The sequence below is a fragment of the Harmonia axyridis genome, chromosome 4 (genome assembly GCF_914767665.1).
Source record: "Harmonia axyridis chromosome 4, icHarAxyr1.1, whole genome shotgun sequence".
In the NCBI taxonomy this organism is placed as follows: domain Eukaryota; kingdom Metazoa; phylum Arthropoda; class Insecta; order Coleoptera; family Coccinellidae; genus Harmonia; species Harmonia axyridis.
Genome location: NC_059504.1, coordinates 26218117 through 26243992, shown reverse-complemented (window position 1 = coordinate 26243992; position 25876 = coordinate 26218117). Strand labels below are relative to the sequence as shown.

Here is a 25876-nt window from a genome sequence, read left to right as displayed (position 1 = left end):
TCTGGTGAATGATCAAAGGGATACAGGTAACAATTTCATTAATACCAGTCGAGATGTAGTTATCATAGATAAGAGATGATATAGAAATTTCACTAGATAATTCTGATTCAGTGGAGGACAGCTGAATTAAAGCTTAATCGTGATGGTTCGTTACGTTATAGAGCAAGCTTGTAGCTCTGGGTTTCACTCAGAAGTAAATTGAACAGGGAAATATATATAGTAAATGAAATTTTGACAGATATTAGTTAAAAAAGATCAACAATTGAGCATTGTATTCACATAAAATCAAAAAATAACTTGCTAACTGTTGTTGCATTGTACGTGGTTGACTTTTTTGTTTTAACAAATGTTAATTCTGAATGAATATATCTGATAGAATATTTAAGTGATAATTTCATCATAAAGAATTCAGGGAAAGCTAAAAATGTTTAGGGATGAATATCACTAGAAATTATGAAAAAGGTAGTATAGTAATTGTTTATATTCTTCAAGTATGTATTGCAATAATTCAGCATGTCTAATTGTAAACATATGAAAACTCCTTTGAAAACTTAATTGAAATTTGATTCAACAAAAGAGAGTTGTAATGATGAACCATATAAGAAATTAATAGGTTTATTAACGTCTTTAGCAGTATTAACTAATGCTGATAAAGCATACTCTGTTAATCTCTTGAGTCAATTTAATAATTATCTCATTATTGAACACTGAAAAAGTGCAAAATTCATTTCAAGATGCAAGTATAAAGTATTTTATACCTACATTGAATTGCTGGAAAATTTATACCAATTTCGAAAGTAACTGCCATGTCAAAATTCTCCATATACTGAATGATCCTTCAAATTTTATTTCTGTTGTAACATTTTGACTAGTAATTCAAGTGAAAAATTTGAACTGATTTTATATATGTATATAGTATAGCTATAAATGAACAACCTGAAAAGAGACAGAATGAATAGACTTGCCTTTCGAATACCCATGGCTTATGTTACCTCATAAGCAAATTTAATATCTAGGTAGAACCTTTTTGAGAAATCAGGTTATAAGTTTGAGAGTCTCTTAATTTCCAAGGTTTCAGTTGAACGACAAATAATATTATGATAATATGACAGGGTATATATGGTTGAAATTATTCGTATGAAAGATTTCACAACGATTTGATTTCTTCATTATAAATTCAACAGCACTGCACTCAAATTCTTCAAAAACTGATAGGTAACTTATATTTTTGCACTCTTCAGTCGTAAAAGTGTATATTTTAGATATTCCAAAAACACATGGAAATTTTTGAATGTCATCTGACTAACTTGGCTCTTTTTCCAGTAATAAAGCCAATTGTGAATTATCTATAAGGAGTTTTTCTATCTGTTTAATACATGATCAGATGAAGCTTCTGTTCTCTTTTGTAGTTCCATCTTCTGTCGCAATAGATTCAAATTCTCAAGAAAGAGAATGTAGTTTTATAGTTTGTGGAAAATAAACGAAAAATTCCTGAAATAAAGTAACATTCATATCCAATTGAATGATACAAACACTTAAAACAAACCTGAATTGAGGAAAATGCATTCGATGATATCAATGTTCATTTCCAAATTTTGACAAATATCTATCGAATTTTCGATTCGCCGAAAACTTTGCATTTTATCTGTCGGCATTTATTTAAATATTGAATAACAATTTTGGAAACTGCAAACTTTTTCAAGAACTTTCATATATCGAAATGGAATATTTATTATTAACATGACACTGACAGCCAAATTGTCCACAGATACCACAGAAATATGGGACTTGAAATGTCAAAATGATCCGAAACACCCCGTATACTCGAAAACCGCGGGGAGAATCGAAGGTTTGGGATTTTTCCCGGGATCTCCAGACGATTTTGAGGGGGGTCTTATTCTTGTCATTTTTGCTCTAGATGGTCCCGTTTGGGCTGTGATTTTACGTTTAGAGTTTGACGTATATGTGCAAGCGGTTTTATATATACTTAGACTCGTTGAACTTTTGGAATCTCCTCTTCAATTTCAGACCTCTTCTCAACCTCTAATCTCTCTGATCTCTCTCTCTCTCTCTCTCTCTCTCTCTCTCTCTCTCTCTCTCTCTCTCTCTCTCTCTCTCTCTCCTCTCTCTCTCTCTCTCTCTCTCTCTCTCTCTCTCTCTCTCTCTCTCTCTCTCTCTCTCTCTCTCTCTCTGATGAAGGTCTTGATCTCGTCTAAATTACCTTCTTGGTTTGGGGTCTGTCTCCTGGTCAGATCTGCATCTCGTAACTCGGATATGACTGGTAATACAGCATGATAAAGTGCAGATCTTATCTTTTGAGCAGTTAGCTCAATCACACCTCACATGCTTCATACTCTCATACTATCGAGTCGAATCTTTCACAGAAATCATCGACCGATTTGTGTTTCTCCATTTTAATGGAGTACAAGTGGGCTCTTACCTGAAGTGTGTGTCGCATTTGACTTGCACTTCCTGGAGAACCTCAAACCTCTACTTACTTCAACAGGGTCTCGGATATTGAAAGTTTTCTTTTAATAATTCTTCTCAATTATGTTTATGATAATGTCTCGTACTCAATTACTTCTCTTGGATTTGTTGGCCTCTGAAAAAGTTTGGTTACTCGTACTTGGCTCTATGACATCCAACAAATCGTTTGTCAAAAAGCTCTGATCATAGACTGTCCATCCAGATCTTAAAATTTGAATTCTGCTTTGTAACATGGATTAATTTTAAATACCTGGGTTCTCTAATATTCTAGAATTTAACCCCAAAAATTATTCTCTTAACTCTAATCACCTCTGGGTTTTCTCATACTCTAAAACTAATATTCTCTTCTCTACTCTCTCTCTCTCTCTCTCTCTCTCTCTCTCTCTCTCTCTCTCTCTCTCTCTCTCTCTCTCTCTCTCTCTCTCTCTCTCTCTCTATTGTCGACAATTTCTCCTCTCTCAGATCTCTAATTTCTCAAAAACTCAATAAAATATCTCCTCTAGCCTCGTTAATTAAGTTGAAATTTCAACTTACCTCAATATTTTTCTCGTTGTGTATACAATAGATTTTCAGAATAATTGTTTACCTCGTCGCGCAGTTTGAAGCGTGCTGGTTCCATAACCTATTGGATATTTGGGGTTTTGAAATACAGAGTATTCACTAATACACAGATGATGATTTTAATCGTTTATTCTCAAAACACTCTCGTAAATCTCACTCTATCTCTAAGCAAGTTCTAGAAAGGCTGAACGGAAGGGAGCCCAACCCAGTTCAGCTGTCTGAACGGAAGGGAGTTCAACCCAGAAGGGGGCTCAACCAAGTTCAGCTGTCTGAACGGAAGGGAGCTCGACCCAGAAGGGGACTCAACCCAGTTCAGATGTCAGAACAGAAGACTTGACAGGAGGATTTAAACACTAAGGTTATGTCCCTGACGTTTGCTCTAGATCATCGAAGATCTATTCTTGTTTTCTCTCTCGATGGCCTCGCCACGCGCAGACTCGCAGCGCCACCGTACGACATGAAGTAAAACTTCAAGTGTAGGGATGGTTGTCTCTCTCGGAATTTGTTCGGATGAAGTAATATTCTAACAGTTTGCCAATTCTTGGTGTAGTATCTTTCCTACTGCATCGTGTCTCTCTTTATATTCATTTCTTGCAAACATTTGACATCCTCCCGTGATATGTTGTATTGTCTCATTTGTTGGACACCCATATCGGCATCGATCGTCAGTAATAGTTCGATCCTTTATGATATACCTGCAGTAATTCCTAGTTGAGATCACTTGATCTTGGATGGGTAAAAGAAAACCTTCCGTTTCTAGGTACATTGCACCTGATGTGAGCCAATAGTTCGACGCTTCAATGTCGACATGATCCTGGTTCACCTCGTTGAAATGTCTTCCATGCAGGGGCTTCTCTCTCCATCTTTGCAGTTTTTCTTGGTTTGTCTGGTGGTTGTATGAAAATTGCTCCTTGTGAAGTTGTAAAGGTGTTGATTCGTCGTCTGCTTCACACAGTATTTTGTAGAACTCTGATGTACTTGCTTGATCTCTGAAGTATTTCCGTAGGCTTTCTATCTGCCCACTAGCAAGTATCATGATGTCCGTAAGACCCCTGCCTCCTTTATTTCTCGGCATTGTAGTCCTCTCAATGCTGCTTTTCGGATGGTGCTTGTTTGCTTTTGTCATCAGCGTTCTCATTTTACGTTGCAAGTTTTCGATGTCTGTTTTGCTCCATGGTACGATACCGAATGAGTATGTTAGAATTGAACATGCATATGTGTTGATGGCTCTCGTCATGTTCCTGCTGTTGAGGTTTGTTTTTAAGATTTTTTTTGGTTCTCCTAATGAACTCAGTCGTTAAGTCTTGCTTCATTTTTTGGTGGTTGATTCGTCGGTTCTGTTTCATTCCAAGATATTTATAAAGATCATCCGACTTCATTGCTTCTATTTGCTGTCCATTTGCGAGAGTGATTGGTTCATCTTGTATTCTTCCTCTCACTACGCTGAGAGTACGACATTTGTCCAATCCGAATTCCATACCTACATCTTTCGAAAAATGTTCCACTAGTTTGACCATAATTTCTAGGTGGTTCTTATTGCCTGTTATCAGTTTCAAACCATCCATGTACAGCAAATGATTGAGGGTTGTAGTATTATTTCCTTTAATATTGAAACCCTTTTCAGTATCGTTTAGCTGTTTAGATAGTGGGTTCAGCGCCAAGCAGAACCATAAAGGGGTCAAGGAGTCTCCTTGGAAACTTCCCTTCTTAATTGGAATCAGCTTGATTTTTATGTTTGCCGTAGAAAGCTCGATGTTCGTTTTCCAATTGTCCATTGCAAGCTTTAGAAAATTGGTTATAATTGGATCGATCTTGTATATCCCAAAATTTTCTTCAGCCAGCCATGTGGAAGTGAGTCGAAAGCCTTCTTATAATCAAAATAAGTCATGAAAAGGTTTCTATGTTTCTTGAAGGCTTGGTTGCATATGATAGAATCTATTACCAGCTGTTCCTTCGATCCTTGTGCATTCTTGGAACATCCTTTCTGCTGTGTTGTAATTATTTTATTTTTCTCGCAATGTTTGTACGAGATACGAGATGCTAAACATGATGTGATGATTTTGTATATTGTTGGTAGACATGTTATTGGTCTGTATTTTGAGGGATCCATAGTGTTTTGAAAATCCTTCGGTATTAGGTAAGTGATACCTGTTGTTAAAAATGTTGGCATTTCTGTTGGATTATGTATTATGTTATTTATGTATTCGACTAGCCTGCCGTGCAGACACCAAAACTTCTTCAACCAGAAGTTGTGAATTCCATCTGGGCCTGGAGATTTCCAATTGTGAGTGTTTTTCAATATTTCCTGTAGTTCTTCAGACGTTATTACACTATGTAGCATACTTTCTATGGTCTCACATAATTTCTTCTTATCCAACGCGCTTTGGAGTTAAAAGCAGTTGGTGTTGACAGGATCGGTCCAAAAACTCTCCATATCTTCGGCGCTTGGAGGACTCCCTAATTTTGTTGACGTTTGCTCATTAAGCATTCTATAAAATTTCTTTTCGGAGTTTTCAAAAATCATATTGTCATGTTTTCGTTTATAGCTCTCATTGTATCTTCTCAGTCGTTCAGACTATACACTTAATTTTTGTTTGAGTGTATCTAGAGTTTCTTGAGCACTTTCATTGTTGGCGTCGTAATTGCATCCACTATTTTTTGTAGTTTTCTCGACGGAGAACCTTTTTCAAATTGTGTTAACCTTCCTATATTTTGTCGGAGGCTATGTAATTTTGCTTCTAGCCTATTTTGCCAATGTGGTTTGTTATGCTGTTTTTTCTGTGCTGGTTGCTCACTTCTAGGTTTTGGCTTCACGCCGAGCACTGCTGATATTGTAGAGGCTGCAATGAAAAAATGAAAAAAAATGGACGAGTTTCTTTGCTTGAGCAAGTCTAGGAGTGTTAGTCCAGTGGATTATCCTGTTGTTCAACTCCCATAGCTGGACCGCAGCTTTATATTGGTCTTTTCTAGCCCACAGAAAAGCTCTGGCCAGCAGGTGTTATCCTTGATGCACTTTTTGCAAGTTCATCGGTTTTTTCTTTTCCTTCAACCTCACAGTGCCCTGGTACCCATAGTCACTTTATTCCCTCTGGCCAGTTGCTTTAAGGTGTTACGGCACTCCCAAGACAACAGAGACCACTGGCAGCACGATTCCAGTGATCTCAGCGTGGTTTTGCTGTCCGTGGTGATGTAGCTATGCGCCCCCTTGAGGTTCATTTTGAGACACTCCTGAGCGCATACATAAGCAGCCAGTATCTCGGTCTGTAGAATCGAGGGCTCACTTCGCAGGGCTGTAGAAATCCTCAGTTTAGGTCCATATACCCAAGTACTTCTCTCTGATTTTGATCCATCGGTGAACCATATGGATGAATTTTTGTCCAAACGATTTACGAAACTTTGCACTAGGACGGTCATTTATAACCGTTTCAAAGGGCATTTCAAAATGGAAAGTGGTTGGCATAATATCCGATGGTTTTGCCAAGAGATTTGAATGTAATTAATTCAGTATCCTCATATGTCCAACCCAGTTTCCAGGTAGGAGCTTATCATTAAGGGAACTTCTTATTGCTTCCAGCAGGCTACATTTCCTCACATGTAAATGTAAGGGAGGTAAGTCCTGTATGACTTCTAGCGCTGCTGTGGGAGCTGTGCGCATAGCTCCTGTGACACCAATGTATGCCAGCCTTTGGAGTTTCTGCAACCGGCTGCGTGTGGTGGCCTCCTCGGTTTTTGTCCACCATGCTAGAGATGCATAGGTGACAATAGGGCATACCACCGCTGTGTATAACCACAGTACCATTTTCGGTTTCACTCCCCATGTCTTTCCAAAGAGTCTTTCGCAGGCCCACATAGCCGCCGTGGCTCTGGAAATCGTCTTATCTATATATTTCCCCCAGTTCAGTTTACTGTCCAGGATAACACCTAGATATTTGCACTCACTAGAGAAGTGCAGAGTCTGGCCATTTAGGACCGGAGCTCTGAGGTCGAGGTTCCTTCTTCTAGTGAACGGAATTATTGTTGTTTTCGAGGGGTTGACAGTAAGCCCCTCTTCCTCGCACCAGTTTTCAATAATTCTGAGAGCAAGTTACATTCGGCTATTTAATGAGCCCTCATGGATCCATGTAGAGTATTATCAAAGGTCCCTCCGATATCTCCAAACATTGCAAGCAGAATCTCTTTTGCGGTGAGGATGCCTTCCACCTCTCTGAGGAGATGATGAAGGGCGTCTACAGTAGATCTGCCCGCCCTATAGGCAAACTGTTTGTTGAGGAGTTTTAACTTCCTCTTATATTATTATCAATTATTTTATCCATGGTCTTCAGGAGAAAAGAGGTGAGGCATATGGGTCGATAGGATTTAGGCTCCAGGGAGCCTTTTCGACCTTCTTTGGGTATGAATACTACCCTCGCCTTGTAAAGCTGGCCTTAAAAAGCTCAGTTATCGGGGCCATAAGGACTTCAACACCTTTCTGTAGCATGGCTGGAAAGATACCATCCATGCCTGCTGATTTGAATGGATGAAAGCTCTTTATCGCCCATTCAATTCTTTCTGGTGTGAATAGTCTACCAGCTTTCTGAAAATCCCGCCTGGTGGGGTTTTATACTTCCCCAGCGGGGGCCCCATCTTCAGTGGTAAACTGCCTGGAGCCAGGAAAATGAGTCTCTAGTAGAGCTCTTAGGCTCTCTTGAAGATCATTCGTAAAGTCCCCACATGGTTTCTTTATTGGGTTGGAGTGATCCTTAGATAGTACTTTTTGAAGTATAGCTGCTGGGGCTGTTTTATCTATTCCCTCGCAGAAACTTCTCCAGGACTGCTTTTTGGCTTTCCTGACCTCTTTGTTTCAGTTCGTCAGGGCCAGTCTGTTGGCATTCCAGCTGCCTTCTCGCTTAGCCTTATTGAAGGCTTTTCTAGCAGTTTTCTTGAGGTTTTCAAGATGATTATTCCACCAGGGGACGTCTCTGGGGATCGTTTCCTTCCTGAGTGGACAACTGTTTTCAAATGCTCTCTTCAGACATGATGTGAAGTGAGCAGAGGCGTTTTTAAGATCCTTATTGGAACTGATGTTGTATTTCAGGCCTTTCAGTTCAGAACTTAGATGGGCTACATAAAGTTCTCAATCTGTCTTTCTGGGTATCCTGCATTCAACATCAGCTGAAGCAGTTGCTTCAACGTCGAATTCAATTACCATATGGTCTGACATGGACGGTTCTTTTGAGACCCACCAGTTCTTGACCAACCCTACAATAAAAGGTATCCCCAGTGTAAGGTCAATTACTTCCCTTCTGATCGCATTCATGAAGGTTGGACTATTGCCCACATTCACTATCTCTATGTCAGTAGAAAATAGAGAATCAAGCAAATCCTCACCTCTATAATTTATGTCTGTGCTCCCCCATACTTTGTGGTGTGCGTTCGCATCGGCCCAGAATCAATTGTTTCTTCTCCCTGCGGCATCATTCGATGAGGCGTTGTACTTCCTCCGGTGGTGGGCTGATGGCGTCTCCTGGAAAATATCCTGAGGCAATAACCAGCTGCCTCTTCTTCTTTATGAGGAACTTCATCCTCTTTCTGGCAGCCCCAGAGAGTCTAGGTCTCCTGACCGCCAACTTTTCGAGACGACCTCTTCATCGCTGCTCTACAGCAGCATTTCCTCAGTCGTGGGGCCAGGACTTGCGCCCTGTTCCCCAGGCTGAGTGAGGCTTTGTTCTTTCTCAGTGATTGGCACATTAGGGCTAGTGCCAGGCCCTTTTACATTTGCTAGGTCCATATCAAGTCCCACTTGTAGCTAGGGAATTTCAGTCACCAGAGGCAGAGTCCCGCATGCCCCTGGAAGGCCAATTAAACGAGAGTCGCTTGGTATCCGGAGTCCGCATATTCAGGACTAGATCTTCCCACTAGTCATGCAGACTTCGGCATATGCTGTTCCACCTTGTCTTGGGGAAAGTCTTTATTGTCTTTCATACACTTGGTTCAGGCGGTTAAGCCAAATCCCCGGCATGCGTCCTCTGCTCGCGAGACATGACCACAGACATCAGATTCCACATGTCGGTATATCAGGCATGAGGGTTTCGACCCCTTGCATGCCTGGCATCTCAGAGGAAAGAAAAGATAGAGGTGCCCTTAGAAGTAAATAGCGTTGTATTGTAATCAATTGCAACAGTATGATGATAAAGTGAGATAGGACAACAACAAACCTGCAAAATTGACAACTAGAGGAGCGGTAAACATTTCAGTGGCGTAGTCAATGGTTCTCTTACTGCCTCTTATTAAATTTTCGGTGCTGAGATGTTTGGAACAAACATATGCATATTTCGGCAAATTGTTCATTTGCAATATTAATACGTGGCACCATATTTTGCTAAATTCTCTTTTTGAAGGAAACCTACGAATGTTAGCATTGAATTAAGTTTTCGATATCTCACAAATACTACGCCATAGACGCCATAGGTTTTCATTTCTGATGTTTTACACACTATACGTGTTTTTCGAGTATTTACCATGATTAAAATTAACAATATGTAACTTAAAATTCACAAACTCGTATGAAATAACGCCGATTACATACGTGAAATTAAAATGAACAGTTAACCCTTAACGCACCTCTAGTTGACACGTGCAATAACAACAACAGAACCGTGTTGCCAAATCCTCAGAATATTCGCAAAACATCTATGCCACAGAACGGAGAAAAGATTACTTCTTCCTCAGAATGGCAACGCATTACATTATAAGTGTTTGTAAACAAAAATGTTATAGCGATGTCAACAAATGCTATAAGGCACCTCTATCTTTTCTTTCCTCTGAGCCTGGCATCGTTTACCCCGTGCAATACCCCAAGCCATGACACTACAGCTGGGTATGGGGAGAGTCGCACCGCATTAGTCAGTGCCAATCGATCACTGACCCACTCTCGCCCCGAGGAGGCTGCGGTGAACCATGCCAGCACAGACCTTGACATGGCCGGGGTCGACTAATCCCCCGAGAGTCCAGTAGATAAATACATTTTACCTGGAAAAAATTCCGAACTTGATGAAACTTCTACAGGTTGTTCGGGGGTGCTGTGGCATGATCCAAAAATGTTGGAGTTCTTCGGCCCTCCTCAATTTAGCACAGGGTCCCCGTGTTGGATAACTCGACAAAGTCATCCCACAACACCCCCGAACAATCTGTAGAAGTTTCATCGGGTTCGGAATTTTTTCCAGCAAACCTCACTCTTTTTGCTTTGACTACTGGATTATAAATTTGATCGATTATATCTCAATTGATATTAGGTTTACGAAAAAGTTTTTGAATACAAAATTGTAGAGTATTTAATGATCTACAGCTTTAAAAATGTACGTTTTGGTCGAAAACTACTTAGTTTAGAGGTAATGAGCAAAAAAATGAGAAAAATCCGGAAATGTTGAGGTTCTTCGGCCGCCCTCAAGTTAGCACAGGGTGTTGGATAACTTGAGAGAGTCATCCCACAACATCCCCGAACAACCTGTAGAAGTTGCAAGTTCGGAATTTTTTCCAGCAGACCCACTTTTTTGTATTTGCCTACTGGACTATAAATGACTCTTCCCCTTGATATTAATTTGATTTGAAATGTCTGATCTTTTCTTCACAAATGGGAAATAGTCACAGTACTCGGTTGGTTATTTCTGATATCTGAACTTGAATTTGTTAAACTAGTACTCGGCACACAATTAATTAAATTATTATGATCTGAAAGAATTGTATAATTTGGAAAATCTGGCAGGGCTGAAGGTAAAAAAAGTCTTGTTTTAGATGTATTGAAAAAATTTTCCTCACTGATATGGTACTCACATATTCTACTGTTCATATTAATATTTGCTGGAATGAGCAGCTTTAATTGCTTTATTCCATCCAAAAATTCTAGATGGAGGTCTGGAAGTGCTTCTTTGTGGTTGAACCCCTGTAACTTATATTCACACAATTTTGGATGCAATATGAATAATGATAAGATGAAATGCTGATCAATTATGACAAAAGGTGCTTTATATTTATACTCAAACGAAAAAACTAGAAGATAACAAACTTGAACCTGCAAGAAAATAAGAATCAGGACAGAACTGAAACACAAAAGAGAGGTAGGAATTTACGACGAATATTTCCCTCCTGTCAAAAATTCTATGTGAATGGAATGCAATTATCGAAAATTACAGCGATAATTGCATTGCAGGAAACGAAATTGCACTGCGATAATTGTTCTGTTCATAGATGCATAGTTTCTATGAGTCTTACACAGTTCTAATATATGGCATCTATGGAATCTATGTCACTTTTACAAGTTAACAGTTTATTCAGGAAATATTCCCACAAATTACACTCGTGCATCCTTATCTACTGAAAATGATGAAATGTTTTGGTAAGTAATTGCACAAGTGCATCAAAATGACCGGATAATTTCGCATTCCAGCGTGTTTTCTTTGAAAAACTGCATGCAGTTTTTATGACAACACGCTGTCATGCAAAATTATCGGTAATTTTGATTCACTTGTGCAATTACTTACCAAAACATTTCATCATTTTCAGTAGATAAGGATGAAGTATGTTTTTGTGTGAAATAGCGATACATTAGTTCCAAGCCCTGCTCCTCGGGTCGCCAGCATCAAGATTTCAAACGTCTCTACGCAGTCGTCAGTCTTTTCTTTATTTGTCTATGGTTTACCCCTATCGCAAATGGAACACCAATCAACCTCTCGGTGTCTGGTAGACACGACTGCGCTGGAACTCGCGCTTGCTTCTCGGCGTTTTGTCCCTCTGCGTGGAGGAGCCCCATGCAATCGGTAGATTTCCCGAGGTTCTTCTTTGATATATGATGGATCAGCATTTTAATATCTCTATGTAATTTCTGTTGCTGTAGCCAAACTGACGGCCTCTTCGAATGTTTTCGTAGCCCGTAACTCACTCAACATTTTATCCATTATTTTTCCCGGATTCGAACCACATATACTCTTATCACGGGGAATATATTTCAATTGATCACCGAACTCCATTTCACACACAAACTGCGTAGCTTTCCCTGTTCATTAAATTAATGAACATGCCGTAATGCTGTTCCATTTCTCGTCGCTCTCTAGCATCTGGTCGATGACGTTCCCTTTGTTTAGGCGGAAGTCAGGGTTGCCTCCGATCTCCTGCCCCAGCTCCCTTCTAGATTTTTCCCATTTTCTGCAAGAGAAGATATGATCGGTTTTGTCTAGTCCGTCGTCCACATTTAATGGTCAGTCTTAGTTTCACTGTCTACTTCACAGCAGGCAGTTACTGCAAGCCCTTCCACTACGACAAGGTGGTGACCTCGGAAGAGTAACCCTGGTAACCTTTTTTTTAATGGAGGGAAATCCACGTTATGGACACCCAACAACCCTCGACAAATGTAAAACACATGTCGACACCTGCTGGGTAGTGTGGGGCTCTCCTGAAGGGCATACTCACTAAAAACCTCCATTACACATCCGCCGAACCCGTAGAGAAAGGTTCCAAGGACGCCAATCTTCCTCTTACGCATTCAGCCTCAGTGCGGCCAGCTCACGTTTGGTACTCTACCGCGGAATGTCCTTCTTGTTTCACGCTGTCCTGCCCTAAGGCAGGATAGTGTAGGATAGGGCAGAAGCAATTCATTGAAGGTGGTAGAGTCATTCAACAGGTAGCCTAAAAAGCGTGAGGCAACTACCCATCAATGATCTCCCTCGTTCCGTGATTTTCCCCATTGCTCTGATTACGGAACTCATGCCTGTGGTAGTTCCCACAGGGACTTGGTCGGCAAGCCTCCTCCCTTCGAACTTCCACGAGGAAACGCCTCTTGGGCCTGGCTTGCGAACTTGCACAGCTAACGCAAACCCTGAGTCCTAACAGTATAGGATCAACATTAGTTTGTGCAGGGAAATTATAAGGATGGGGGTTTTTTAAAGAGTGTTCAGTAGTTTTGACTGTGAGCAGTGGGGTTGAGCAGAGTACTAACATACTTTTCGTTATCCTCAGTGTTGCAAAACAAATATTTCAGCCTGAAGGAAATAACGATGTACAGTTACCAAGTACTAGTACGTTTACAGCAGTAACAAATCAAGAAGTGGATTTAAAAAGTACTTCACTACGAAATATTCATATTGAAAATTGCACCGATTGTTAATTCACTTTCAGCATTGAGGGTAAAAATAAAGTTTGAGTTAAATTGTTCGTAACGTATTAGTTCCTGTTTCAATGCAAATCGATATTAATAATAAAGTATTCAAGTTGCGCTTTTCATTTTCCTACACCTAGTGCCGCACCTCAATAAATCATTTTTTGCTTTTTGCATGAACGTAGAAAAAATGTTGTATGCAACTCGTGCAAAAATTGTTTATTGCACTCGACGTGTTGTTCAACTCGGCCTAACGGCCTCGTCGGACAATTTTACGTCGAGTGCAATAAACATTCACTTTTTGCACTTGTTGCATAAATAACTATTATTCAACATAAATAAGCATAGTGAGTTCAGAGGTTTTATAATTAACTACCTGTGCGTAATGTTCAAAAAACATTTTTTTTTTAATCTATTTTTCCCGCCGAACTTTAATGGTGGATGGTGTTGTCGTCACTGTGGTGTATAAAGTCACTTAACAAAAACGAATAAAGCACTACACTCTGTCTTACCTTTCCTTATACTATGTTCTTAGTTAAAAGTTGATCAACTTTCTAGTGCTAATGATAGTTCTTAGCCCTTAGATAAAATGCATAAACGCCCTCATTGATTTGTTAGCCTTCAGTTCTCAGGTTTAGTCTTAGTCCTAACTTCTTAGTTCGTAGAAATGGTGCATAAACCAGCCATTATACTAAGCGTTTAAACTTGAAATTTGTTAAAATTGTTATCTTCCGGTAATAGATGAATCTATATGGTACATCAAGCCCAGAATATCCGGGATGTATTAGGAGTGCTATATAAAAATTAATTTATCTACCACTGCTTCATTTTGAAGCTATTTTCCACTGAATTTGGTCCACTTGCGTTACGTAATGTAAAGATAGGATCTTCATTAAGGATAACCTGAAAAATATTTTGATCAATAAATACGAATATCTTGTATATCAAATTTTCAATAACTATAGTTTCATACCCATAACAAGTGGTAACTTAATAATCATTAAAATTGTCAACCACAACGAATCTCGTATTATTTCTGAGCCATCTATAGGTATTGGGTTTTCTCCACTTTGGATATTCAATAGTCAGATTACAGTAGCGACCCCGGATCAAAAATTCCTTGCCGTAAAATGGCGGTGGGCTTACTATCCATTTTTTAAACTAAGGTAATACACACTATAACGAAACACCACAGTATAGGAACTAGGAACTATACAGTAGTAACACTCTCGTTAAAATGAACTTAAATTTTGTTCCAATCAAGAATTCGCGCATTCCTCCCAGCGCAGGAGGGAAGCCATTAGGATCTTCATTCATTTGAGCGGAAATTCAAAAGTATATTTGAATTTTCGTAGATTTCTTAAGATTTTCAATAAGGAGAGTGGCTTCGGAAGTCATTTTTTCGGTATTTTTAAATTTCATGTATCAATGGTTAGTATATTCATTATAGTGACACTATAAATAAGGACGTATTTCATAATTATCTCATACACATTGTATATTTTTTCTTCTTAAATACTTTTCAATAAATCAATGAAACTTTTATTATGAACGTTTGGCTTGCAACTAATATTTGATGAATTCTTTTCAAGTAATTCCATTCCTATAATAATTCCATATTATAAATACCAATTCCCCATAAAGACTTTTCAACAAAAAAGCAGAACCGATTTAGAAATATTCTCATGAAGAAAGTACTGGAAATTAACATGTTATTACGTACAATTAAGGCTTTAGGGTCGGTGTCATACAATAATACCTGAAGTAGAACTGAATATCGGAGGTAATTATTGTAATTTGGTTAACCTTAGCTGATACCTATCAAAAACAGTTCCGAAATCGGTTTAGATATGTCGAAGGTATGAGGACAAAAAGCAAAAAAAATCAGTTGAATTGAAAATCTTTTCCTTTTTTAGAAGTCAGTTATAAATATTGACTTAGCCAAATAACTTAGTTGTTTTTGTCACTCATGTTTACTCCTAGTTTTCTTACTAAAATTGAACTTGTCAGAGAATTTTTGAAAACAATTAAAGAAAAACATATTATGAGAAGAGAGAATATATTCTTCGTTTATACATATACCTTAAAAATATATCAGTAGAAATCTTGTTTTATCACACAAATATATCGATATAATCAATAGAAATCTTGTTTTGTGAATTAATAGTGTAGTTTCGACAATTATACACGCTGCATTGATTCACCATTTTGAATAAATCAATAAGTAATTGAAATCTTGGAAATTCAAAATTAACAAACGAATGTTTACTTGCTAACAAAACAAGGTAAAATGAGTAATTTACTTGACAAGGTTAGGTTCACGTGCAAATCGACGATTTATATGATATGGTTCAATTTCTCTAAGCTGCGCTAGGAGGAATGCGCGTGTCCGACAAATGGACAAAAAATCCTCGAAGTGTAACTACTGTACAGTTCCCATACTCTGTTATCTGTGATACTGTGGAAACACGAATATCGAAAATTGCACAACATATTAAAAGAATGAGGTTATGTTTTGTAGTGATAGAGCATGCGTAAGGATATCTTTTCTTGCAGTAAAGGGCCACTATTGGGACTTTATGATTAAGGGCTTTTCAAAGCTTTTTTTGACCTCAAAATTGGTTTATGAAACACGTTTCATATTTCATTTGTAAAAGAGACTTCTCACGGAAAACTAGACTTTACTTTCATTTACGAAACTGGTCCTAAAGTATTAACTTCACTTTTAACAATAGAGTAAGTGCACCTTATTTCTGATTAAAAATCTTCAATTTTATTTAAAAGTGAATTAAATTAATGATAATATTAATTTATTTTCAAATTTCCTCAAGATGTTTTACAAATTCACAAGTTGGTGTATGAACTCTTACTTTATGTATGAAGCATACATAAAGTAAGATTGATGAAAAACTATAGAAATTCTATTTTTCAATTTATTACATATCACCAAATATTTGATTTCTATTAGAAGTTACCGATGACTTGAAAAATTAATGTTTTTTTAATGCACTATTTTCAATGCAATTAATTTCAAAACATGAATTCTAAGTAGTAATTAACAATTATCCAAATGTAATTTCTGCTGAAACTTTAGTCATTCTTACTCTGATAACAACCTCAAAACAGTAAACAAGATAATTTATTATTCAGACTTCCTCTGGTTTCCGGTTACTTCCATTGAATTATTAATCAGTTCCACTCTACTGCTGAAATTAATGGTTGGCTTTCTTTAGGATTTCCAGGTGAAGTTAAAGATTTGACTAAACGTATAAGAACTGTCCTGATGGCTACAGTGCAAATGAAGGATTTACATCATGATCCAGAAATGCTTGTTGACTTACAACACAGTTTGGCCAATTCATATGCTTCCACTCCTGAATTAAGACACACTTGGTTGGATAACATGATAAAAAATCATGTTAGAGATGGCAACTTCTCAGAGGTTACTTAATTTAACATGAAAATTTGACTCTTTTGAACTTCTTTTTTTTTAGGCAGCATGTTGTCAGTTACACATTACAGCATTGATGGCAGAGTACTTAAAACTGAAAAAGGTACAAACGTGGGGTGCTGAAGCATTTAACAAAATATCAAGCAACATCTCTAAAGATGAAAAAGGCTTAAAATTAGACTCAGGTGTTCAAGATATTCAATATACTGAGTTTATATTATTAGAGCAATTAGAAGCATGTGTAGAATTCATCAACAAGGCAGAGAGATACGAAATCATGGGTAAGTTGCCTAAACATTCAAGCTACCGAATCAATTAACTATTAGAGTTTCAGGGGAACTTTACAAACTAATATTGCCTATGTATGAGAAGCGAAGAAACTACGAACAGTTGAAGAATGCTCATTCAAATCTTGCCCAGAATTATGAGAAAATAATAGAGACCAATAGGTCTTGTAAACGATTACTAGGAAGGTATTACAGAGTCGTATTTTTCGGTCAAGCTTTCTTTGAAGAAGATAGTGCCAAGGAATTTATATACAAAGAACCCAAAGTAACTTCTTTGAGTGAAATTTCAGAACGTCTGCAGAAACAGTTTTCTGATAAATTTGGTACTGAAAACGTAAAAATGATACAGGACTCTGCACCAGTAAGATTTCTTATACTTGAACGTCAATGAAATATTATTCAACTATATGTTACAGGTAAATCAAGATGAGTTGGATCCAAAACTGGCATATATTCAAGTAACACATGTCACACCATACTTTGAAAAAGAGCAATTAGAAGAACGACAGACTGAATTTGAACAAAACCATGACATCAATTGTTTTATGTTTGAGACACCATTCACAAAAGATGGCAAAGCAAGAGGAACTCCCGAAGAGCAGTGGAAAAGAAGGACAATATTAGAAAGTGGGTTTGAAGCAAAAACATTTATTTTATTGTTCATTATAGTGATTCATCTTGATTCACGAATTGGAAACCATATTAGAAGTAAGAAAGTAATAACACTTCACTCAATAATTCGTCTTAAAAATTCAACTTTATTTGTCAAGAATTACCTTCAAGAGTGATACATGTACTCCAAGGCTCCTCTAACTTTTCAATACCTTTTTTAAAGAAAGATTCTTCTTTGCTTTCGAAGTAGGGTTCAACCCTAGCAATCACTTCATTAGAGCCATATTTTTCCCTGGATTACATTTTAACTGTTATTATCGCAGGAGCAGAGTCTGAATAACAAGGATTACCTTGCTTGAACACTGTTTTTTGATGGAATGGAATAGTACTAAGCCATTGCCTTGCTTGCACAGTGTTTTTTTCCTATCAAAAAACCGTGTTTTATCAATACTTAGCATCTTTTGAACCTTGGTGCTATCTGTGCGACAAGCCCGGTACTTATTGAGTAAAGTGTTAAGTATATGTAGATATAAAAAACTCTCGGAATTTCAGTTTTTAATAAACCACCTTATGACATAAAAATTTTACTTATGACGTCATTCATTCTTACAGAGCTACGTTATATTTTTTTTCTTTAATGACTGACCCATTTTTTTTTTGCTAATTTATTTAGACCTACCTGATCTAGATTTACCTGATTGATGATGTAAAAAATTGGTACAATCAATACAGATTTTGAAGAAACCTCAAAACGACATAGCAGAAAACAATGGTGTTTACCTTATCCACTTGTCCCTCAAGGGAGCCAAGAGGGTAGATCATCCATAACCTGTGTGTCATATCTGAAAATAGGTTATATAGAATCGAATTAAGATTTTACGGAAGGATTAACAAGCTTTTGCAGAAAACATTGGTGTTTATTGTATACACATTAGGGGGCTGAGGTGGGATACCAACCATAACCAGTAACGTTATATCTGAAAAGTTGTACAACTTAGGATTGAATTCTTGAATTCAATCCTAAGTTAAGTCCTATTGAAAGTTCATCTTGATGAACTTTCAATAAAATAATTCTTATAATGGCCCCTAAAATAATATATAAAATATTATTGTCAGTTCGACATTGTCTGCGACAAAGATCAGATGTGTTTACGAAAATGAATAAAAATATTTTCATATCGGGCTGAAGGACCTCGGTTGAACTTTTAATGAAATAATTCTTATAATGGCCCCTAAAATAATATATAAAATATTATTGCCAGTTCGACATTGTCTGCGACAAAGATCAGATCAGACTCGGCAGGAGAACAATGACAAAAAGAACCGTTTGATTGAATGAAAACTGATAAGGAACATAATGGACTAACATCATTGGCCAATATAACAAAAAATATTTAACAAACAATGAAAACAATGAACAGAAACTTCTCTTCTAAGATGAACAAGTTAAAAAAGATGGAATATGAAAATTTATTTCAGGATTGAATCCAAATATCAACTATTTGGAATACGAAATTTCTTTGGTCCCGAGAAATAATTATCACAGAAAAATAGTTTTCATCCTCAAATCAAACAATAATAAATCTACATTGGAGCAAGCTCTCACTGAGCTGAAAAATGAGAAGAAAATTTTCAGCTACAAGGAAACAAATGCACAGAAAATAACAAATGCCAAAAGAGAAACTCAGCAGCCATACTCAGTGGTAATATCAAATGTGGAGACATGTATCAAAGACAAAGATATTAGTCAACTTCTTCAATTTCTCAAAATTCAACATAGATACTGCAAAAGAATAATCTCAATATCTCTTTTAAAACCTACTAGATATATCGTGAAGAGCTGATGCATTCTAACTAATGTTTTTCCAGCTTCCTGGAAGTATGCGGTTGGCCCCCTTTTCCGAAAGTTCATAATCCTACTGGAGTGTCTGATTTGAGAGTTATAAGAATTCTTCCTTTGTTCTCTAAAACCCTTGGAAGGGTGCTATTCGACCAGATTTAATGATTTTTTGAGCAAAACAAGCTGTTTTTTTTCCGTTCAGCATGGATTCAGACGATTGTATACCACCATAATGGCTTTGGCATCTGTGACGGACGATATCTTCAGAGCTCTCGATTGTGACGATATTATGATTCTCCTTCTTCTTGACTTCTCGAAGGCATTTGATACCTTAAATCATCGTTTAATTCTCTCGAAAATCAAATATTATGGATTTAAAAGTGCTTGGGTGTCTCTCTTGTCGAATCATTATTTCTCTCTAACAGAAGTCAAGAGGTAAGGGTGGACGGGGTTTCTTCGCGCGTTAGGGCCATATTGCGGGGTGACGCAGGGTTATATTTTGGGCTCTCTACCTCTCATCATTTGCAGCATTGATTTGTTCTGCTCCCTTCAGTTTTCAGATCCTGAGAGCTATGCTGATGATACCCAGTTCAGGTTTTTTGCCGGATAAAATCCACTTGGCTTCCCAACATATTAGTAGTTATGTTTCCATTGTGAAGCGATGTGCTCTGAGTCATTACCTGGTTCTCAATCCATCTAAGTGTAAAATTATCATATTTGCAAAGGAAAGAGAAAACTGACCTATGTGAACAGATAAAGAAATATTCCGAAAAGCTCAAGAGAAACTCCAGTTTAGTGTGTGAACATGATTCCGTCATTTCTAATTGCCAGCGGAATATAACAAATTTGCGCACTACTAATAATTCTGATATGTTCGAAATCTCATCCCTAAGGTCAAAATTTGGGGAAATTGGCAATATGGTTGTCACTGCGAGTAACTCTGTGAGTTGGGTTGCTTCAGGTGGTTCTGATGCTGTTCATTCTCGAGAGAAATCTTGGAAAAGCTTAAGAAATCCCACAATATCATAGTTAAGAACATCCCTGAAGGCAATGATGCTGATGACGTTGAGGTGTTTAAAAGAATCTTGAATGCTATCGATAATTCCTCCTTTGATACTGTTGTTTCTGTTACTAGAATCGGTAAAGCTGATGATGACCGTCGTCCTGTTAATATCTGCTTCAGAAATTTTCATACACCCCTTAAAGTGCTGAGAAATAGAAGATTGATTTTTAGGTAATGCTACCCGGAAGTGTTAGCATATTTCTGATGTCAAATCACTCGAGCAAGTGAAAAAACTCAACCGAACTCATGAAGAGCTCAAAAAGCGGTTGGCTAAAGGTGAAAAATATCACAATATAATATATAAAAGGCGAGCTCTCCATGTAATTCAATTTGAGAAATGGACAGTCTTGTACACACACCTGGCTCCTTTCTCGGCAAAGAAAAATCCAATGCAAGAAATAATATATTTATTGCTGGTGATTTCAACATGAGTGACATCAAGTGGCCCCTTACAGGCCCTCCAATCAATAGTTCGCCTTCAAGCAGATTTATTGATATGATGAATAACTATCATCTCTACAATTTGTTACTCAACCCACTAGATTTCATCATAATCAGATTCCATCTTTGCTTTACATTATATCTTTAACGATAATAGTTTGGTTTCGTCCTTGGATTACTTACCCCCTTTAGGGAAGTTTGACCATAATGTGTTGGGGTTTGCGACAATGATCTTTTTCACTTTCAGATCTCTACTTATTTCAAATGGTACACCCAATATATTATTGCATCATCAGATAGCTTTTTTGATGACAGTTTCAGAAATATGCTATACCTTGGTTTTATCCAAGATATAGGAAAAAATGGTGGCGACGAGGACTCGCATTTTTTGTTATATTTCTGCAGAAAAAATTTTTTTCGAAAAAAACCTTTATCTTTTTCGATTCTGCAAATATATAGTATTATAAGACTGTTTGCAGTATGGATCAAGAATGTACAGGGTGTTTATAAGAAGATCATGAATTTGGACGATTCAAATTCATCAAAACTCGAGATTTTCAAATTAGAACCTATATTTTTTATTATTTCAGTCGATTCAACGTACAAAAATAGTGGGAGTTACTTAAGCGAACCCTATACCTAAAACGAATAATTTAAGAGTTATCGAGGAAGAACTTTAAATGAGGAAAAACCGCAATTTCTGACTGTGTGGAGTAGTCTGTGACTTCCGGAAAACATAGAAAGAAACTAAAATTCGATATTTCGATAACCAAATTTGAATTATTCGTAATTGAAAATTATATTGGTTTATGGATTTCTCAACAATCCAAACGAAAAATTAGTTATAATTCATGAAATGTAAAATTTAGTTACCAAAATATCGAATTCTAGTTTCTTTCTGTGATTTCACAGAAAGTCACAGACTACTCCATACAGTTAGGAATTGCGGTTTTTCCTCATTTAAAGTTCTTCCTCGATAACGCTTTAAATACTCATTTAGGTATAGGGTTTGCTTAAGTTACTCCCACTATTATTGTACGTTGAATCGACTGAAATAATAAAAAAATATAGGTTCTAATTTGAAAATCTTGAGTGTTGATGAATTTGAATCGTCCAAGTTCATGATCTTCTTATAAACACCCTGTACATTCTTGATCCATACTGCAAAAAGTCCTATAATACTACGTATTTTCAAAATCGAAAATGAAAAATGTTTTTTCGGGAAAAAATTTTTCATAAGAATCCCATTAACTCATGAACTATTGAGTTTTTATTATTTTATTGCTGAAATTGTCATAAAAAATGCTATCTAATGATGTAACAATATACAGGGTATGCCATTTGAAATAAGGAAGTAGTGGTTTCCCGTATAACTGGAATTTGTAGAGATCTGAAAATATTTTAGTGAGAAAGATCATTGTCTCAAATTTTCAGCACAAAATTATGATTAGTTTTCCATAAACCTCTTGTAGGCCACCGTGGTGAATCACCCTATATATAAATTAAACGGCTGGAGGAACTTAGGTCATTTGGCCATTTTTTGTTTATTGGCAGTTACTACCATTATTGCTTTAAGTATTTTTTGCAAAAAATGTTAAATATACATGAAATTCTGCGACACCTGAAGAGTATTGGTAAAGGAACCCGGTGATACCATACTATGTCTTAGAATAAGCACCAAGTCAGGTCCAGTTGGCCACTATTTCAACTTGAGTAGATCTAATTCAATAGTTATCACATTTTTGTTTTTTAGTTTGAAGTGCTCTGATGGTGCTAATGATCAATTTTTTCAGCTGAATATTCCTTTCCTTATGTTAAAAAGAGGATACGTGCAAATACGAAGAGATATATTGAACTCAGTCCTATAGAAGTAGCAATAGATGAGATGCAAACCAGAGTGGCAGAACTTGAAGAAGTGGTGTTCACAGGGCCAACCGATGCCAAAAAACTGCAGTTACGTTTGCAGGGCAGTGTCTGTGTTCAAGTTAACGCTGGACCATTGGCTTATGCCTCAGTATTTCTAAGTACAAATTCTTCGTCCTTGTATCCAGAAGATAAGGTGGAAGAACTTAAGGATGTCTATCGGTACGATTTTTTCATTCTGTTGAAGTAATATTTTTTATCATTTATCTCTTTTTATTCAGAGAATTCCTAAAAATTTGCTACTCAGCACTGCAGATCAACAGTAAACTCATCACAGCAGAGCAGCATACCTACCAAGAACTCTTACAGGATAATTACAAACAATTATGTTCCTCACTTTCGGAGCTTTTTAAAGAACCCTTATGGCCTCACGATGACACAGGAAGTTTTAAGAGGAACAGTATGGCACTTTTTAGTGCTATAAGTGGCGCCTCTCAAAATTCTAGTACAGCATAAGACAGGTGTACGAAAGTTGAAAAACGATTGGAAATTTCTTGCCATAAGTATGGAAGGTATTCTGTTTGCAACATATTGATTATCATTTGATCGAATTGAGATTTTTAAATTATTTCATTGAAATAAAAAATTGTCCTCTTCCTTTAAATCTGATCAAAATCCAACCAAAGAATGTCTGCATATTAAAGTTAGAGTACAAAATATTATATAATTGTACTGCATACTGCAAAAAAAATTAATCTTCAAAAATGTCCCTTTATGTATATGTTATCCCTCCCATTATTGAAAGAAATTATTTTAAAACATAACCTCTGAAATCCAACTCTTCACAATGATGTTCATGTGAAGCATTCAAGATATAATTTTAATAAGGATTAGGTAGGTTTGAAAACTCAACTATTTTGTGAAAATGTATCTTTTATCTATGAATATATTCATTTGAAAATTCAGATGCCATTTTATGTTTTTGGATATCTATATCCTAAATTAGTTTTCAGTTAGTTGAATTATGCCATTTTATGTATTACATATGTTCGAATTTTATTATTGTTAAACGTATACCGAACTATTGGGTCAATAGTATGTGTCGATAAACATCACCCTTGAATAGCAGTCATAAAAAACATTGTTAGAAGTTAGTATTTGATATTATATTTCTACTTTTATATAAATCCATCAATTTAACATTTGCCATTAATATAGGACCGTTTCCCTAAAGAAGAAACACTTGAGGTGAATTTGCATGTCCCAATACTTTCATATTACTGTCTTTCTATGCGAATTGAATATTATGAATAACATCCGATTTGAACTGTCAGTCCCTTCAGTCATTTCAGAATAACTGAAAAAGGGTTATGGTTAACGTTCTGTGGAACAATCTGTTGTGTAATTATAAATGTATATCTCTGTCTACATCTACTTCCTAAATAAGCTATACTGCTACATTATTAGAAACTATTTGACATTTTGTGAAAAAACGATTTTTATATTTCATTTTAATGATTTGATATTACTATACAGGGTTGAAGTTATTTAGAGGGCCACTACAGGCATATCGAAAACCGTTAGAAAGACAGGATGGCTTAAATTACGAAAAAGTTGCGTTAATTAAGGATGAGTGTGTTGGTGTGAACAGATCCGAAATATCTCCATTGGTTCCCGAGATATCTCGAAAAAACTGAAAATCGAGATTTTCTTCTTTCTGTATAACTCATTTGTTTCTAGAGATAACTTCGAAATTTGGTTTATAGCCATCATCCAATATAGAGATACTATAGGTGTCTTCAGATTTGTTCTGTTTTCCATTTTTTCAGAGACGCGATAGTCAAGTACTGATTTCACATAACAACTCTTCAAATTTGCGTACCTAGATTCGATATTTTTAGAGTCTGATACATTGTTGAATTCGTAATTTTTTTTATTTATAACTTCATGAGGAAAACATAAAAAAAAAATTGACTATCACGTTTCTGAAATAATGGTGAACCGAAAAAATCTGACGACACTATTAGAATCTCTATATTGGATAACGACTATAAACCGAATTTCATGAAGTTTCCAGAAACAAATGAGTTAGTTATACAGAAAAAAGAAAATCTTGATTTTCAGTTTTATCGAGATATTTCAGGAACCATTGGAGATATATTGGATCTGTTTAACACCAACACACGTATCCCTAAATAACACAACTTTTTTGTAATTTAAGCCAACCTGTATCTCAAACTGTTTTCGAAATCGCTGTAGTGCCCCTCTAAATAGTTCTAACCACAATAATAATATATAACAATATACAGATATTATTATTGTGTAACAAGACAATAGAAATTTATATTTTTAGCTTATTCAAATCAGAATGAAGGTTTTATTGCTTGCATTCCAGTGGCTTGGAACCTCTTTCATTTTATTTGTTCATTATTTCAACTGAGTTAATTTTTTCATTCCTCTTTATTGCTATGTGATTTAAATTGTTTATTTTTTACTGTTAGTTGGAAAGATAAGCATTATTGTTGAAATAAATGTTTGTTGAGTGGGCTGTGAAAATAAAAATGTTACATGTCAAAATTATTTTATTACAAGCAGATTGATTGGCTTACTTCCTTTTCTTCCATCAACAAAAACGCGAAATACCTCAAATTCAACGGGAGTAAAAAAATGTAATATCCATGGTTCTTATCGATACTTTAATAATGTGGAGGATTTTCAGTCACCAGGAACACTCCCTAGTTTTGGGAATTCTATTTCCTTCTTCAGGCTTATGATTATTGACATCAGTGCAAATTATTTGAATAATAATTCAAAATCATTTCTGTAAAATTTGCATCAGCTCAGTAATTCGAACAACCGCTTACATAAAAATTTGTCTGATTCGTCCATTGAATCATAAGAGAACTTTTTTTTTCGTTGAAGGTATCGGCTGCTACGGTCATTAGCCTCTAACCTAACCATCACCGGACATGTACAACATCCATGACCTAGCCAGGATTCGAACCCAGTACCTTCGGCACCACAGTCGATATCTCTGTCCACTGCACTACCGAGGCAGTTAAGAGAACTTTTCATTATGCACATAATTAACTCTGCTGTTCTACAATTGTAAATTTTTCTGCAATTCTCACAATACTCAGCTCAG

General features: G+C 36.5%; 1 protein-coding gene across 3 annotated transcripts in view; it reads left to right on the top strand.

Moving 5' to 3' along the window:
• The window catches only part of LOC123677946 (dedicator of cytokinesis protein 9), an 81454-nt gene extending 56176 nt beyond the window's left edge, over positions 1–25278 (top strand). For all 3 annotated transcript variants that reach the window (XM_045614683.1, XM_045614684.1, XM_045614685.1), the window contains exons 16-21: positions 16408–16616; positions 16669–16906; positions 16960–17273; positions 17329–17539; positions 22662–22953; positions 23013–25278. In XM_045614683.1, coding sequence (XP_045470639.1) covers positions 16408–16616; positions 16669–16906; positions 16960–17273; positions 17329–17539; positions 22662–22953; positions 23013–23247 — 1499 coding nt within the window. In that variant the 3' untranslated portion in view covers positions 23248–25278. The remainder of the gene's footprint in view (positions 1–16407; positions 16617–16668; positions 16907–16959; positions 17274–17328; positions 17540–22661; positions 22954–23012) is intronic.
• The last annotated feature ends 598 nt before the right edge of the window (positions 25279–25876 follow it).